Source organism: Penicillium daleae (genome assembly GCF_028827525.1).
Source record: "Penicillium daleae strain IBT 16125 chromosome Unknown utg000007l_segment0_segment0, whole genome shotgun sequence".
Taxonomy (NCBI): Eukaryota; Fungi; Ascomycota; class Eurotiomycetes; order Eurotiales; family Aspergillaceae; genus Penicillium; species Penicillium daleae.
In genome coordinates, this window is record NW_026623155.1 from 639,632 (window position 1) to 653,911 (window position 14,280).

General features: G+C 49.8%; 6 protein-coding genes across 6 annotated transcripts; 4 read left to right on the top strand and 2 right to left on the bottom strand.

The window, feature by feature from the left end:
- Positions 1–544: 544 nt before the first annotated feature.
- N7458_007464 (SMI1/KNR4 family protein) lies at positions 545–2,088 on the top strand (the record flags this gene model as incomplete). Its single annotated transcript, XM_056910846.1, has 2 exons — positions 545–923; positions 968–2,088. The coding sequence occupies 2 exons, from the start codon at positions 545–547 to the stop codon at positions 2,086–2,088; spliced, it is 1,500 nt and encodes a 499-aa protein (XP_056763672.1).
- A 794-nt stretch (positions 2,089–2,882) lies between these two features.
- On the bottom strand, positions 2,883–3,590 carry N7458_007465 (thioredoxin domain-containing protein; the record flags this gene model as incomplete). The annotated part of the gene is made up of 1 exon (XM_056910847.1): positions 2,883–3,590. One exon carries the CDS (start codon positions 3,588–3,590, stop codon positions 2,883–2,885), a length of 708 nt encoding a protein of 235 aa, XP_056763673.1.
- Positions 3,591–6,116: 2,526 nt separating this feature from the next.
- N7458_007466 (uncharacterized protein) lies at positions 6,117–7,733 on the top strand (the record flags this gene model as incomplete). Its single annotated transcript, XM_056910848.1, has 1 exon — positions 6,117–7,733. The coding sequence occupies one exon, from the start codon at positions 6,117–6,119 to the stop codon at positions 7,731–7,733; it is 1,617 nt and encodes a 538-aa protein (XP_056763674.1).
- Positions 7,734–8,524: 791 nt separating this feature from the next.
- Positions 8,525–9,892, top strand: gmtA (GDP-mannose transporter; the record flags this gene model as incomplete). Its single annotated transcript, XM_056910849.1, has 4 exons — positions 8,525–8,776; positions 8,845–8,932; positions 9,020–9,391; positions 9,450–9,892. The coding sequence occupies 4 exons, from the start codon at positions 8,525–8,527 to the stop codon at positions 9,890–9,892; spliced, it is 1,155 nt and encodes a 384-aa protein (XP_056763675.1).
- An 810-nt stretch (positions 9,893–10,702) lies between these two features.
- N7458_007468 (25S rRNA (uracil2634-N3)-methyltransferase) lies at positions 10,703–12,218 on the top strand (the record flags this gene model as incomplete). Its single annotated transcript, XM_056910850.1, has 2 exons — positions 10,703–10,946; positions 11,224–12,218. The coding sequence occupies 2 exons, from the start codon at positions 10,703–10,705 to the stop codon at positions 12,216–12,218; spliced, it is 1,239 nt and encodes a 412-aa protein (XP_056763676.1).
- A 129-nt stretch (positions 12,219–12,347) lies between these two features.
- N7458_007469 (FYV10 family protein) lies at positions 12,348–13,749 on the bottom strand (the record flags this gene model as incomplete). The annotated part of the gene is made up of 4 exons (XM_056910851.1): positions 12,348–12,779; positions 12,833–13,027; positions 13,098–13,637; positions 13,696–13,749. 4 exons carry the CDS (start codon positions 13,747–13,749, stop codon positions 12,348–12,350), a joined length of 1,221 nt encoding a protein of 406 aa, XP_056763677.1.
- Between the last annotated feature and the right edge of the window lie 531 nt (positions 13,750–14,280).

The following is a 14,280-nucleotide window of genomic DNA, read 5'->3' on the forward strand; positions in this document are numbered from 1 at the left end:
GGTACCTGAGAAACGTCAGGAGAGTGGTCGGTCCAAAAAAGAAAAAAAGCTGGTCCCTCCAAAAGTCGGATCCTCAAATCACGGGGAAAGGACCATCTCCGTCATATTTTTCGTGCCTGCCCATCCTTACCTAACCCTCTTTCCAACACCCTCTCGACAACTTCTCTCCCTCTCATTCTCCTCTTTGGCTGTTCCACTACTACCTTTTCCCTGCTTGCCTTCCTGGAATTTGGACCTCTCCTTTATCCCACACTCATCTTCTCTTTGACCAACCCACACACCTCACTCTCGCTGATCCGATCGGAGACTCGGTCGCCAATGACCGTCCTCCTGTGTCCTTTCTGACAATAGCCTCCCCTCCCCATCTTAACAACATGGCGAACGCGTAGGTCCCCCTCTTCTCTCCTCTCCTCGTCTTTTATTCTCACACACCCTCTCTTTCCGCTCATCGTCCTACTGCTGCTCTTCTCATGTCTCCCGTTTCTCCGCTGACTCCCCCTGGCTCTCTAGTTTTGGTTCGGCATGGCGCTCCTTCTGGCATACCATGACCTCCTATGACCGTCATGCCTCTCACGATTCCCCCTATCGCACTGGTCGACACGTCCCCCTGAGCCAAAGTCGCCATCAACCTCTCACCTCCATTGCTACCAGCGCGATCGAGTCCCGCCCCGATCTCTCCAGCCCCTACCACGACGAGCCAACCAAGGGCTTGGCATCTGCACAAGCCACCGAATGGAACGGCTCTCCAACCGAAGTGGGCTCGCCCAACCGCCCCTATTCCCCGGGTATGCGATCGCTTGCCTCTCAAAAACGCGGTTCCAACGAGCAGGCCGATGGACCGGCGGAGATCCAGATGCAAAGCTTCCATGACGGCGCGCCCCTCCGCCCCCGGTCGCTCACTCCTGGCGCAAGATTGAGCGGTGGTTGGAGCACAACTATGAGGAACTGTTAGATAATCTCGGCGAAGGGTGCACGCAAAACGACATTAATGAATTGGAACACGAGTTGGATTGCACTCTGCCCTTGGAGTTGCGCGAGTCGTTGATGATTCACGATGGCCAGGAGCGGCCCGGTCTGCCCACGGGTGTTCTTTTTAGCTCCATGCTACTGGATTGCGAGGAGATTGTGCAGGAGCGGAGGAACTGGAAGACTGTCAATGAGGAATTTTTGAGCCACAATGCTCCCATTTCTGCGCCGATTTCTAGCTCTGCCGCAAGCTCGTCCTCGGCTGCTGCCCAGCAACAAAGCAACCCAGGGGCGTGGCGCAATGAACTGCTCGAGCGCCAGGACTCTCAACCACCGGGCGCCGTGCAAAAGGCATATGCCCACCCCGGCTGGATCCCAGTCGCTCGCGACTGGGGCGGCAACCACATCGCCATTGATTTGGCACCCGGACCTGCAGGCAAATGGGGCCAGGTGATCATCTTTGGCCGTGACTACGACTGCAAATACGTCATTGCGCGGTCGTGGGCGGGCTTCTTGGCCATCTTCGCGGAAGATCTGTGCAGCGGCAAGACCTTTATCAACGAGGAGACCAACGAGATGAAGCTGAGGGAGTTCAAGTCGCAAAATGTCGAGCCACCATATCTGGAGATCTTGCGCTGGCGGACAGACCAGAAGTACGGACGTCGGGCGCCGCGCCGACGTGGTCCCAACGGTGTGGGTGTTAATGCGAACGGCAAATCCAGCAGTCGGGATTCGCCATATGGTAGCCCAACTCGGGCCGAGGAGCGCGGCCGCTCGCCGCATCGGTTCTCCAAGGGCTCGACGCAAAGCCCCAAGACGACATTCGGTGTGTCCAGCCCTCTGGCTCGTGTGACGGAGGAAATCTCGAGTCCCGCTGCCACTGCTGGTCCAACGATCTCGGAGGATTCCCGGGAGCACAGCAAGGAAGCAGAGCAGACGGAAGACTTGATGGAGGTTGCTACACCGCAGATCTCCAACAAGGAGAACGAGGGATTCCCTGAGAAGACGAGCGAGACGAAGCTGCCTGAGAGTGAGAAGAGCGAAAAGAGTGACGGGACTGCGGAACCCTCGAGTGCCATTGATTCGGAGGTTCTTGGAGAGATGAAGAACGTGGCCATTTAGAGTTTGAGTTTGGAACTCGAACTCGCGCTGGATGGAAATGTTTTTTCATTGCTGTTCTCCTTCCTTTCTCGCCGTGTCTTTACCTACCTCTACCACTTTTTTTATCTCTCGCTTCCTCGATGGGCTCTTTTCTTTTCTCTTTCCACAATCCAAGGGCAACGCAGGCGTCGATGAAACGAACTTCTGGATCTATGTGCCACTGTTTCTCCTTCGTGTATAGAACTTTACTCTGTTTTCTTTTTTCCCTTTGTTTTCCTTCTCTGATCCTGTGGCTTTGCGGCATTTGTTGTAACTTTACGGGGATTGAGGTTAAGCTTGAGCTATTCATTGTGCTTTTTTCTTCGTGTTTTGTCTGTGTTGCTTTCTCTTTGGACTTTTCATCAAGCTGGCTTCTGTGCTCATGGTCTCTAAGCCTCTGCTTCTTTTTGTCCTTATTGGTATATGCCTGTAATTCTATCATGATGCAGTCAGTATTAGTGCTCTGCGGTTTTTTTGAGTGTCTGACTCCAATACATTTCCCTTTGGTCGAGGGTCTGGCTGCTCGGTGTTTGGTTCTGGTTTTGGTCCTAGTTCTCGTATAATCATTTAGAATAGACTGTTTATGGTGGCAGGTCTGTTGATTTCTTTTTGGTATCTCTATACATGTCCTGTTTCTATATCAAATCAAATCATCCAGGAGGTATGTCGTAGGCAATATCAACATATCCTATTGTCCATTATTAGGAGTCAACTCCAGGACTGTCCTGTCTATATATTCCCATCCCACTTCCCAAATCAACCCTTTCGTGAATCTCTCAATCCCAATCATCATCATCATCCTCCTCATCCCTCCTAATCTTCCCACTCCGAATACTCCTCCCCTTCCTCCCCCCAATCCCATTCCCATTCCCCCTCCTCCTCTCCCTCTCATCCTCACTCCCACTCTCCTCCTCTTCTTCCTCCCCCTCACCCCCAACCCTAACACCAACAAACACCCCCTTCCCAACCATCCTCCTCTCCAAAACACCAACACTAAACCCCTCCCCGCCATCAAACCCCCTCTCCCCTAACCCCTCAAATCCAACCACCCGCTCAACCGCAACCCCATCCTTAAACCCAATCACACACGGCAACACCCGAATCCCCAACTTCTCCACCAAAAAGGGCGTGTTCCCCACGTCGACCCGCGCAAAGCGCACTTCGTGGTGTGCCCCCGCGAGCTGCGATAGCGCGCGGTCCATTACCACGCAGCGTGTGAAGTCGGGATGGTAGAAGTGGATTAGCGTGCGGGTTGAGGAGGTTGTGTGGTCCAGCACGGATTGGTCGGATGAGAGGGTGGGATAGGTGTCGTTGTGGGTGAGGGTGGCGCTGGTGAGAGTGTTGGCTGTGTTGTTGGTGCTGCGGTTGTTCTTTGCAGAGGCGAATTCGGCGTTTAGTTGTTGGATGCGGGTGTCGCGGTAGCTGGTGTCTTCTTCGTTTTCGAGGGCCGCGAAGAGGGCTTCGTCGTCGGAGTCGGTGGGCATTTTTTTGGTTGGCTTTTAGGGAGTTGGGCCCCGCGGTAGTAGGTGGGTATTTCAAGTGGCCAATTGGATGTGACTTTGCACTGATCCAAGTGCTTTTGTCGTGGTTCAATTGGAGGTGCTCGAGTTGAGGGGATAGTTGGAGGTTGGAGGAAGGTTGGGAGTTGCAAATTAATTTGGACGAGGGGCACGGGGCTGCTCCACCGCGGAGCTCCTGGTGGTTTCCATCTCCGCGTACTACAGTTTTGAGTGAAGTATTATACACCTATTTACTGAACATCGGTCAATTGAGTTAATACTTATTCATGCCTGGCTATCTTTCTTCTTGCTAATTGCATTAGTTCTTCTATGCAGACCAAACTGTTTGGCGATTGGCAGTTTCTAATAGTGACCATTGCTAAGTTTCACGGACTTGGCCTAATTTGGTTTTCCTTTCTATCTACATATGTTATACGCACTCATCATAAGCTCTCGATAAATCGCCGTTTCTAGCTATTTTTAGATCACCTTGTTTTGGTATTTGATCTCCAAGATTTAGACACAGCAGAAGGTGGCTTATACGAAAGGCGGCTCTTATACGTTCTATATAGCCCTGATATTTGAAAGAGAGAATATGCAAGTGAGACAGGCGAGATCCTACTAATATTTGACCGGCCTACCAAGTACCGTAGCGTTTTGTTGCTGCTAAATACCCGTCTATGTCCTTTAGGCCTGCGAACCAAACACAAGCCAGCATCGAACAGACTCTGATACAGTAAATTGCAGTGCTGAAATTTTTGACCTGAGTATCTAAGGAACGGTTTGCTTAGCCCCTACTGGCCTTCCAAGTCTTCCTCACTATACTCCGCCTCAATGTATGTCCATGTGGTGCGGCCTGATTTGGCGCAAAATAAGCGCCGTTGGTTGGATGTCGAACCTCCGAAAATGCAGCGTATCGCCCAGTTTCAGCCCCGCCTTGCGGTCAGCCTCATCAAATCCGAGGGAGGCGTCGTTGTCAACCCCTTCTTTGGGCCTCTCCTCTTTGCTGCTGATTTCTCTTTCTTGTCCCAAATTTCACAAAATTGAGGCGAGGCTTCCATCTTGGTGCAACGATCACTATCAAAATGGCGGAGGCCTTGGCCGTGGTAGGCGCTGTTGCGTCCGTCATCCAGCTGGTAGATTTTACTACCAGAGTATTCGAGCGAGTCAACCTTTATATCCACTGAGTTGATGAAGCCCCGGAAACACTACGTGATATTGGAATCCACTTGCCTCTTTTCATCGACGCATTACATCGAATCCAGTTCCATATTGACTTTGGCCATTTCAATCCCCAGACTTCAGCCGCGCTAAAGATCCTGATTGATGAATGCTTCTCACAAATGATTGTCCTTGACGATCTCATGACAAAATTGACACCTAAACTGGGTGATTCCAAGTTGACAAAGACTCGCAAGGCAATCTTAAGCTTGAAAGATGAAAAGACCTTGGAAAAGATCTTCTCTAAGATATCGGGCTATATCAAGATGCTGCTGCTTTATCAAAACTCCATTACTTCAACTCACACTATGGTAAACACCAGAGTAGTGTTGAAACAACTGGAGAATGTGTCTTCCCTGGAAAGAACTACGAGCATAAATTCTGTTGCCATGGCGGGAGACTCCCAAAGCATTTCAATCGATAACAGCGAGTCGCGAGTTGCCTCCCAATGTCTCCCCAATTACATTAAGCATAACAAGCAACGGCGACTCTCTTATTTTATTGGACTCGCCAGGTTCGGCTTTCTCTGGGCTTTCCAGGCAGACTTGGATCTCTCCTGGGGGAATTCTGGGCTTTCGATCAGCCCTAGCCTTCATTTTCAACAACTTGTCAAGAACACCTCACCCGGATTCCAGTTAGTGTTTAAATGCCACCGTTATAGAGCCGATGTACAAACATCGTGTGACAAGCTGGTCAAATTGTTTCAGACAGGAGTTGCCTCTCCGCTGGATATCTTCCCTAACGGATCGACATGGCTCGAGGTACGTTGGAATTTTGATATTGCAAGGTGCTATCTACTGACAAGGATATAGAGACTTCTAGGCAATCTCAGATTAAGTCCCAACACAGTCCTTGAATTTGTGACCATCCTTTGCAAATCTGGCGCATCAAAGACGGCCAAAAAACCGTAGGTCAATGATACCAAGCATGTAGTGTGGAACTCCGTTACTAAGAATCCGTTGAGTATAGACTTCTGTCACTTGTGGCTGGCTGGAATCGCTTTGGAATACATTTGAAAATACTGAAGGAATTGCTAGCATCTGGATACGATTGCTCTATAGATACTACTTACACTGATCTCGGTGACACTCGGCTTGGCCTAGGAGGCTCCCAACCTTGTGGATTTTTCTCAATTCCAATGAGGCCCGGCAGCGACAGCGACCCTTTTCTACTCAAATTCCTTATGAAATGCTCAGAAAACTCTTATGGTAAGCTCTGAGTATATCCTCAACACTATTGGTGCTCTATTTCTAATACTGGTGTTCAGGAGTTTGGGGCCAAACTCCTCTGATGGACAGTCTTCTTTGCGGATCCACACCCAATGTCTCGGCATTTTTGGAGCATTCAGGGTGCCTACGAGGAAGTAATGTTCTCGGTCAAACAGCCGCTCATGTCGCTGTTCTGAGGCCAGATGTGCTGTCTCTGCTATTGAAGGCATATTCAGACTTTGATGTCATTGACTTCGATGGATTCGACTCTTATGGCAACAGCCCTCTGGTTTACGCAGCAGCTTATGGGTATATCGAGTCCGTGGTTCTCCTCCTCAAGGCTGGAGCGAATCCATTGAAGGAAGGACATCTGGAATTTCTGCAGTGGGCCTTAGTTTGGGAGAACTGGGACATGGCAACGGCTTCTTTCGCATTCTTCCGTACAGCGGGTCTTTTTTCAGATGCGTTCTTACAAAGTGAATTGCATTATCTCATGATTGAAATGATTCAAAGGCCGTGGTGGTGGAGCCAGGTCTACGGGACTGGACTTCTCGAGAAGATGCTCAACTTGGGAGTTGACAAACATATGCTGTTCGAAGACGGCAGTACTTTACTGCATTGTGCCCCAGACTCAAAATGGATAGATGCTTTGTTCAATGCAGGATTTCAACGCATTGATCAGAGCAACATCAAAGGGGAAACTGCTCTGATGACCCTCGTCCCTTGTCAGAGTCATATGGCCAGGAACATTGTGGCCAGAGGCTGCAACGTCAATCACCGAGACAATAGAGGGGAAACAGCATTGCAAAAAGCATTCACGAGTGGCATTTTCTATTGGGTTCCTATTTCACACACCAAAGGTACTAAATCTCTCGAATCTTCTTCACTTAAGATACTATCGCGTGACTTTGCCGTCATCGCCGAACTTCTTCATGAAAGGGCGGATATTTGGATCTATGACAATTATCGTTGCCCGTGTGCTCCTCATGGGTGTTCTCCACTTCGTCGATTGCTTCGTCAAAACGGGCTGTCAATGGGATATATATGGATTCTGGAATTCCTTCTGATGCTTGATGAGATACAAGGACGGGCTATTGCACAGAGGGAAGTATTGGGGCTCAAACGTGTGCGAGAATTCAATTTGGCTGATATGACCCATGTTTGCGGCAACATAGAATCTACCGGTGCGCATGAGCATATGGGAGATGCAGCAGTCGATGAGATTATCGACGAAGAAGAAGAGTTCGTGGCGAATCTTGACAAGAAAATGCAAGAAACCTCCAGCCATGAAAACGAGTCAATCGAAGAAAGCTGGCTCAGCTTGATCGCCGACTTTTGGACCCCAGACAGTCCGGTCACACGCCAGAAATCATGGACATCTTGGGACCCCGCAACAATGTCCGTTGACGAAATTTTCGGAATGACTTCGAGCACTTTGATGAGATCATATGGCACAAGAGGACAGGATTTGTCTGGTTTTGAAGAAGTAACAGACAAATTTTGGACATTAGAACAGTTTATATTTGGCGATTATGTGCCACAAAGTTCAGTTTACTCTACGTGGGTGGAATGGGTCTATCAGAATCCGGACAAATACGACTATCCCCGTCCAGTGGACAGGAATTGGTATGAAAAAAGAAAATATTGGGCGACTCGACAGGCTGAGGTTCTTGAAGAACTGTCTCAATCGACCAAATAATATGATTCATGGAGAAACCTCCCCTGCCACACTTCAAGGCGTCTCTCTCATCTGTCCCTAATGAGGCATCTATTCAAGATATCTATTCTCTTGACTTGGACGTATTTTATGGAGCTTATCTATGTTCTTTCGACAGGCAGGCCTAAGCCACTGTGATTGTACATGACTCTGACGGCAGCGATCAGGTAATAGCCCATGTTTAGTAACTATTCTTCAAGAAAGCAGCAATAATTAGTCAGATGATAAATCGCTGAGAATTTTGAGCCAAAATCCATGAAGGAACAATACAAGCATACTGGAGTGCCTTACTCACGATACCCTACTGGGAACTGTTAGTCTTGACATGATTTTAGCCGAGTTTAGTTGAGATGGCTACTTAGCGATGGCCAATTGAGTGCTGATCTTCCAAATTGCAGTCCCTAATTTAAACCAAGTCTTTTTCTCACTAAACTAATTCAGTCGTAGCACAGTCTTAGCACCAGGCCCAAACCACCTGTCCCACCTGTCGCACCCTCCGGCCGCCTTGAAATGGCTGACTCATCGTCCCAAGCCTCCTGCTGAGGTAAGCAGGCTGGTTCCGGCCAAAAGATTTGCTCCCCTTGAGGCTGTTTTCTCCTTTGCGCGTCGTGTACGCTCCACTGTCTCAACTCCGCTTCACCGGTCGACCCTTTGTCGCTTCTTGCGCTTCATTTCCGGACGTTTCCTTTCGCTTTACTCCGCGTCCTCCCTAGACTCTATCCCCCTTTCACCACCACTCTCTCACGCACACCCCTCGGGGCTACTCCGCCACCATGGTCGAAGACAAGAAGACCGACGACTACACTGTCGAGATGGACAAGCTCGATCAGGGCAACAAGGAATTCGAGGCAGCGCCGCCTCCTCCTTTGGCTCGTGCTGCCAGCTCCCCGCCCTCCTCTCTATCGAACAATCCTGCCCTGCCGGTTCTGGCGTATTGCTTCTCTTCTATTCTGATGACCGTGATGAACAAGTATGTTCTGTCGGGATTGGACTTTAACTTGAACTTTTTATTGCTTATGATTCAGGTATGTGGCGACCTTGATATATAGAGGGGTGCAATTGCCTGTCCCACAAGCTAACTATCCATTTTTAGTCCATTGTCTGTATCTTTGCTATCCAAACGTGCAAGTCCATGGGTCTGATCACCTACCGTGACTTCAGCACTGACGAGGCTAGGAAGTGTATGTCATTCCCTTTTATCTCGATCATTCTGCAATCTTGAGCGACATAGGAAGTTTAGCTGACATGTCTTTTTCCGCCCCTGATAGGGTTCCCTATTACCCTTCTGCTGATCGGCATGATCTACACCGGCTCCAAGGCTCTCCAGTTCCTCTCCATCCCCGTCTACACCATCTTCAAGAACTTGACCATCATCCTCATCGCCTATGGTGAGGTCCTCTGGTTCGGTGGCTCCGTCACCAACATGACTCTCTTTTCCTTCGGCCTGATGGTTCTCAGCTCCATTATCGCCGCCTGGGCCGACATTAAGCATGCCGTTGAGAGCAGCGGCGATACCACCAGCAAGGTTTCCACTCTGAATGCTGGCTATGTCTGGATGATGATTAACTGCCTGTGCACCTCTGCCTATGTGCTCGGCATGCGCAAGCGCATCAAGTTGACCAACTTCAAGGACTTTGACAGTACGCACCCCCTTGTCCTTTGATGCACAATGAGTTGTCATACTAATGTTCAAATCAGCCATGTTCTATAACAACCTCCTCTCCATTCCCGTCCTCATTGTCGCTACTCTGCTCGTCGAGGACTGGTCCTCTGCCAACCTGGCTCGTAACTTCCCCGAGGCCAACCGCAACGGCATCTTCTTCGCCATGATCATCACTGGTGTCTCCTCCGTCTTCATCTCGTACACCTCCGCCTGGTGTGTTCGTGTCACCTCCTCCACCACTTACTCCATGGTTGGCGCCCTGAACAAGCTCCCCATCGCTGTTTCTGGTCTGGTCTTCTTCGACGCTCCCGTCACCTTCCCCAGTGTCTCTGCCATCGTTGTCGGCTTCGTGTCCGGAATTGTCTACGCTGTTGCCAAGATCAAGCAGAACACCAAGCCCAAGACCGGCATTCTTCCTACTTCCAACCCTCTGGTCAGTGCCAGCAGCCAGAGCATGCGCGACTCGCTGCGCTCTTAAGCCTATCCAGGCTATAAGAAAAGTTCAATGACAGGAGCTGCGCCAAAAAAGCAGAGAAAAGAGATGAAATGACCTTTCCTTGTTGTTCTTGTTCTCGTTCTTGTCCAGGAGAGCTCACCCTTTGTCGACTATTGACTACTCAGAGTGACTCTGGACCCCGTGCATCACTGCTTCCCTAAACATACAATAGGGAAGCCTTACTTTCTTGCATGTGTATGATTCACGTTTCATTGCAGCTGTCGATGCCCGTGCTTTCTATGAGTTGAAGGGTCGATACTGTGCTTTCGGTGTTGGTGGATTTTCCATTTTCTTTGCTTTCCGCCCTTCGATTCGACCCCTTTCTCGTCCATCTTGTGTTTCCCTCTCTTCTCTTTCGATAAGAGGAGAGTAGAAGAGGAAGCCAAGTGAAGACTCTGCCCACTTGGGTTACAGTATGACTTATAGTAATTTTCCGGTGTGTTTCTTGCGGGCATAGCCTGGTTTGGTTTCCTGTTCCTGTATATAGCTATGCCATGTTGAAATAGAACGTGTCTTTCCTTCAATACTGTGCAAATGTAACATTTTAATCACTGTCAATTCACATAAAACCAGCTTGTGCTGTAGTATTATAATGCTGAACATGGCCATGGTGTCGGAACCCCGAAGAAAAGTCCGGAACTTTGATCGCCCGGAAGCCAGCCCCATTTTTCACCTCGTCTATCATTCTCTGGAGTATACTCCCAAGCTGCACACCACTTCTTGTTGTTTTCCGACGCCATTTTATGCACCAATTCACTCTTTAACTTGATAATCATCGATTTTCATACTTCCATGCCTCGCAAGAAGCAAAAGAGTGGTCCTCCACCACGCTCCCACCGCCCTAGCGGTCCAGCCAAGCCTGGTCCTGGCCCAGCATCGCAGGGCAAGAATAAGAGTTCTAAGCCCGGTATTGCCGCTGGTAGAGCTGAGGCTGGAGCTGGTAAAGAGGGCATTCAGAATAAGCAATCGCTGCAGGCGAATCAGAGGCCGATTGTGCCGTTTTTGAAGGGAGACCGCATTTTGTTGATTGGGGAGGGTAAGTTGTCTTTTCTTATTCTTGCTGCTTGGATTGTAGGATTTTGGCCTTTTCCTCTTGTTTCATTTTGTACATGATATGGGTTTTGCATCTCATTGGTCTTCATGGTCTGTGGGGGTGGTGCATCTAGGGTTTTTCTCCTTGAATTGGGAATTGGAGCAAGCTACAGGACATGGAAGAATCCATGCTTGTACTTTGCTGATTCCTGGAAACCCTTGTTTCCCATGAACTCTTAAATCTTGACCTGCGTTGTGTACAGCTGCTAATATTTCTCTAGGCGACTTCTCTTTCGCCCGCTCTCTAGCAAAGCAATACAAATGCCGCAAACTATGCGCTACATGCTACGACTCGCAAGAGACACTCTTCAGCAAATATCCACAAGCCGAGCAGCATATCCAAGAGATTTTAGACTCTTCAAAGCCAAAGTCTAAGTCTAATGCTGTAGATACAGAGGAAGACAAGACCTCTGAATCCAATGCCCAACCCGCCACATCAACATCAACATCCTCAACAACAACAACAGTCACCCAAAAGTCAACTCCAAAAGTCCTCTTCTCCGTCGACGCCCGCAAACTCGGTACCCCAGCAGGTGGCGGCAAAGAAATTCGTACCGGCTTTCCTCGCAAGGAGCCGAAAATCCCGGCCTGGAAGCTCCACCAGCAATCTCAATCGCAATCTCAAGCGTCTAGCCCAGCGTCGCAGCCTAGCGGACCATGGGACGTGATCTGTTTCAACTTCCCACACGTGGGTGGACTCTCGACAGATGTTAATCGACAGGTGCGCGCGAATCAGGAACTACTGGTGGCGTTTTTCAAGGCCTGTGTGCCCCTACTTTCTGCGGCACCGGTGCCTGTGGATGAAGATGATGAGGAGTGGGAGGACGACGATGATGAAGATTCCGAGGATTCGGAGGATGGAGAAGAAGACGGCGACAACGATGCCCAGACTTCAGGCAAAGCCGTCCGCACTGGTCCCGGTCAAATCCTCGTCTCGCTATTTGAGGGTGAACCGTATACACTCTGGAATATCAAGGACTTGGCCCGTCACGCAGGACTACAGGTTGTTACGAGCTTTAAGTTCCCCTGGGCTGAGTATGAGGGATACTCGCATGCCAGGACGCTGGGTGAGGTTGAAGGGAAAGATGGTGGGCGAGGCGGATGGCGTGGGGAGGATAGATTGGCTAGGATGTATGTTTTCGAGCTTAAGCGGGAAGAACCAAGTGGGAAGAAGAAGGGGAAGAGGGCTAGAGATGCGGATAGTGATAGCGAGTGAATTGGGAATTGCTAAGACTATAGGAATAAGATGATATTTGCGCTTTCAATTCGAGTCATTTCTGGGTCATGTTCCGACCGAGATTGTCATGGGGATTTCTCCATCGCAGAATCAAGGATTGCTCTTCCTTTACATGATATAGACTTTCTTCATTTCGCTCTCGTCGAAGACTTCACCCGTTGTCGGGTCTTTGACTTTACCCGACTCGACCGACCCGACGTTCTTGCTGATATCCAACAGCCGCGCCTTGCCATAGACGCGACCATTAGGCAGCACGATCGGGTCCCCTTCCACGTAACTCTTCGAGTGATGCGCATAGGGCATCCTACGCGCCAGCTCGTTCAATTCTGTGGAGCAGATGGGACAAACGGATGTCGTCGTAGACTGGGAGTTGGAGCTGGAGGAAGTATAGGCGGAATGACACAGTGGCGTCTTGAGCGCAGATAAGCCAGCGGACAGGGCTATGTGGAGTAGTGGCTGCGACGGTAAGGATAAGAGCTCATGGTGTGTTTGAATGAAAAGGTCTGAGAGGAACTTCCACCGGTCGTGCGAGAAGAACGTCTGGGAGTTGTTAGTGTTGCTCGATTACCGTATGGTAGCTGGACACTTCGTACCTTGTACGGTTCGGCCCGAGTGTCCTGAGCGAAGACCAGCATTCCTGCTGCCCGCTGGATTTCCTTGCTGTCCGGGTCTTGGTTAGAGACTAGATACTTCCTAGCGTGATTAATGGCATCGATTTTCTTCGATGGGTCCTGTGTCCGGACCATCTCAATATACTGTTGTAGCCGGAGCTCGAACTCAAGATTGTGCTATTAGAGTTATTAGAGTGGCTCTCATTCCGGCTGCATCAGGAATAAAAAGGCAAGAAAGATTACATACCTGGCTTTTCTTAAGGGCCGCTTTGTTCTCGCCACACCATTGTAGCGCCTCTTTAGTCTCTCCACGGTGCAAACTCTCCACGACTCGTTGGCACTGTGTAAAGACCTCGAGATCAACCAGCCCCTCTATATCCCGCTCCTTTGCTAGCTGTTTCGCACTCTCGGAATATCCCGACCGAAGCATATGGTCCACCAGCAACCGATCCAGCCGCACGCGCGACCATTGGTCATACTTGACATCCGCCAGGCTGGGAATATTGTACAGCGCCTCCAGGTGCTGAATGCGTTTCCGAGATTGTGTCTGGATCTTCTTCTCTTCCTCTTGGAGGCTCTGCATCTTCCGTTTCAGTCCTTGCATGCGGGATATCATAGCATCTAGCGCGGCTAGTGTCTGGTCTGGAGTGTGGGTATTGGATAAGGAGGCATTAGCTGCCTCTTTGAGCGCGGGAAGGACATATTCTTTCTCTCGCTCGACTACCCGTTGGACAGTCTTGAAGTTGCGTCGGGCTAGTTCATGGGGAAGGCGGAGGAGTGGTTGGTCCTGTACAGAGCGGGTAATCAGCTAGTGACGTCTTTGCTGCGGAGTTGCTTGATCTTACCAAGATCAGATGGCTTTCCGGGTTGAGCTTTATAGAGGTTAGCTCGGCAGCCATGGTCGGTCACTGCTTGGCGTAGGGTTCCTTTCTCTCTTTCTCTCTCTTCTTCCTAGCCAGAAAGTCGGGGTTAGGAGAAGGTCTGGTGATGGGCCGGAGGGGGAAATGCGGAGAGAACGGATGGGTCTGGTCACGAGATCTCGACTTGGTTATCGATACGGAGTGCTCCTGCTGTAAGTCGTAAAGTCATATCGACACTATTTTGGGATATCACCTTATCCTGACACTTTGATAGAGTTGTAAATGTGTACTTCAAAATGACTCCACGAACTCTATAGAGTAGGGGGTGGCACCTCTGCAAGGCCAATGGCTCAGTACCCAAGCAACTCATTCCTTGCCGTATACTGCCAATGGCATTTCCCAGTGCGAGGACTAAACTGAGGACACATCTTTACCTCCTTATCAGACTTTTATAGGGCTCTCCACCATCAGAGCCCCGGAAAATAGCTTGTATCCCTGCAGAATATTGGACAGACAAAGATTACCCAAATCGGCATTTGTGGGTACACCTCGCAAGTCAGTTTAGAGGAA